This window comes from Cynocephalus volans, chromosome 10, assembly GCF_027409185.1.
Source record: "Cynocephalus volans isolate mCynVol1 chromosome 10, mCynVol1.pri, whole genome shotgun sequence".
Lineage (NCBI taxonomy): Eukaryota > Metazoa > Chordata > Mammalia > Dermoptera > Cynocephalidae > Cynocephalus > Cynocephalus volans.
Window position 1 is genome coordinate 99,362,520 of NC_084469.1, and position 2,168 is coordinate 99,364,687.

At 60.7% G+C, this 2,168-nt stretch overlaps 1 protein-coding gene across 1 annotated transcript; it reads left to right on the forward strand.

Annotated features, from left to right (window-relative positions):
* The first annotated feature begins 477 nt into the window (after nt 1-477).
* On the forward strand, nt 478-1,701 carry ACTL9 (actin like 9). The gene has a single exon (XM_063109987.1). The coding sequence runs from the start codon at nt 478-480 to the stop codon at nt 1,699-1,701; it is 1,224 nt and encodes a 407-aa protein (XP_062966057.1).
* The last annotated feature ends 467 nt before the right edge of the window (nt 1,702-2,168 follow it).

Below are 2,168 nucleotides of genomic sequence, written 5' to 3' on the forward strand. Positions count from 1 at the left end.
CTTTTGGAAACCAGAAAGCCATGCTATCAGGCCACCTTCTAATGATATTCTAATGATTAATAATCTAATTTTCTTATATGCTAAAGAGGCCTGTGACCAGTTCCCCAGCCACTACACTGTAAATAGCTTCATGGCAAGGTACCAAAAGAAGGATTCCTGGGTTCTAGAATCAGAGAGCTGGGTCCCAGATCTCCTCCCTGAAACTCTCTAGCCTCGTCTTTCTCAAAATTTGGCATTTTGGGGAGAACCCAGAATAGATGAGGGTGCTAGGTCAGGTGGGGCTGGCAGGGGCCCCATCTCTGTCCCTGCATTGTGAAGTCTTCTGGTGCTGGGGGGTGGCAGGGTGAGGTCATAGACCACTGACCCAGCCCTTGCTCTCTCTCTCTCTCTCTGCCTGCGCTTGCCCCTGGCGCAGCCTCAACCCCCACAGGAAAGTGGTCAGCCTTGCCAGGGAGCCTCACCAGCCCCCCAGCAGCCATGAACTCAAACTTCCAAGAGGGCCAGACGCCTGGCCTGAACCCCAACTCAATCCTAGTGAACAAGACCCTGCAGCAGGACTCCCCAGGCATGGTGGGTGACAGGCTGCCACCAAAGACAGATGCAGTAGTTATCGATATGGGCACAGGCACCTGTAAGGTGGGCTTTGCTGGGCAGGCCCGGCCCACCTACACCGTGGCCACCATCGTCGGCTGCCATCCAAATAAGCCAGCCACCACGGGACAGCCCAGGCTGGCGACATTCATCGGCGAGGCAGCCCGTGTGCGCCCGGAGCTGACACTGGTGCAGCCCTTACACGGGGGCATCATCGTGGACTGGGAAGCGGCCGAGCTCATCTGGCGCCACATGCTGGAGCACGACCTCCAAGTGGCCACCCAGGACCACCCGCTGCTGTTCTCCGACCCGCCCTTCAGCCCCGCCACCAACCGCGAGAAGCTGGTGGAAGTGGCCTTCGAGTCGCTGCATTCACCAGCCATGTACGTGGCCTCCCAGTCGGTGCTGTCCGTCTACGCCCACGGGCGCGTCAGCGGGCTGGCGGTGGACACCGGTCACGGGGTCACCTACACGGTGCCAGTCTTTCAAGGCTACAACCTGCCCCATGCCACCGAGCGCCTGGACCTGGCCGGCAACCACCTGACCGCCTTCCTGGCCGAGACGCTGGTGCGCTCCGGCTTGTCCCTCGGAGAGCAGGGCCTGGACGTCGTGCAAGATATCAAGCACCAGCACTGCTATGTGGCCTCCGACATCCAGAAGGAGCAGGCCCGGCCCGAGCACCAGTACAGGCAGACCTTGCAGCTGCCCGACGGGCAGACGGTCACGCTAGGCCGAGAGCTGTTCCAGTGCCCGGAGCTGCTGTTCAACCCCCCGGAGATCCCGGGACTGTCACCCGTGGGCGTCCCCGCCATGGCTCAACAGAGCCTCTGCAAGGTGCCGCTGGAGGTGCAGGCAGAAGTGGCCCAGCACGTGCTGCTGTGCGGGGGATCCTCTCTCTTCACCGGGTTCGAGGGTCGCTTTCGGGCCGAGCTTCTGAGCCGCCTGCCTCCTGAGGCCCACGTGGCGGTCGTGGCCCAGCCCGCCAGGAGCATCTCGGTGTGGATCGGGGGCTCCATCCTGGCCTCGCTGCGTGCCTTCCAGTCCTGCTGGATCCTGCGGGAGCAGTACGAGGAGCAGGGACCCCACGTCGTGTACCGCAAGTGCTACTGATGAGGACAGGTGTGGGAGAGGGGTCGTGGGCAGTAAAGCCTCCACTACCGAGCTGGCACTGTCCTGTTGTCCCCCTGGGCCCGCCCCATCCATTCTTGGATCCACCCAGGCATGTCTGAGGTTCTGAGCCCCCCTCTCCAGAACCACCCTACCAGAATCTACCTCCCAAGACATCTCTGGTTCTGCCTTAATCCGCCTCCCGTGATCCATCCCCTGAGACACCCTAATTCTGACCCCTTAAGTCCACCTCTCCCGTGATCAGCCCCAAACACACGACCACGTTCTAATCCTGTTAACCCCCCCTCCCATGATCTGTGCCCCCCAGGGACACCCTCAAGTTGGGACATCCCTTCCCCCCTGCGTCCCCCAGACATCCTCAGATTCTGACCCTCTAATCTCACACTCATGATCTATTGCTTTTGATATATCACCCCAAGATTCCCTCTTGATACGTTCCTGAAGGACCC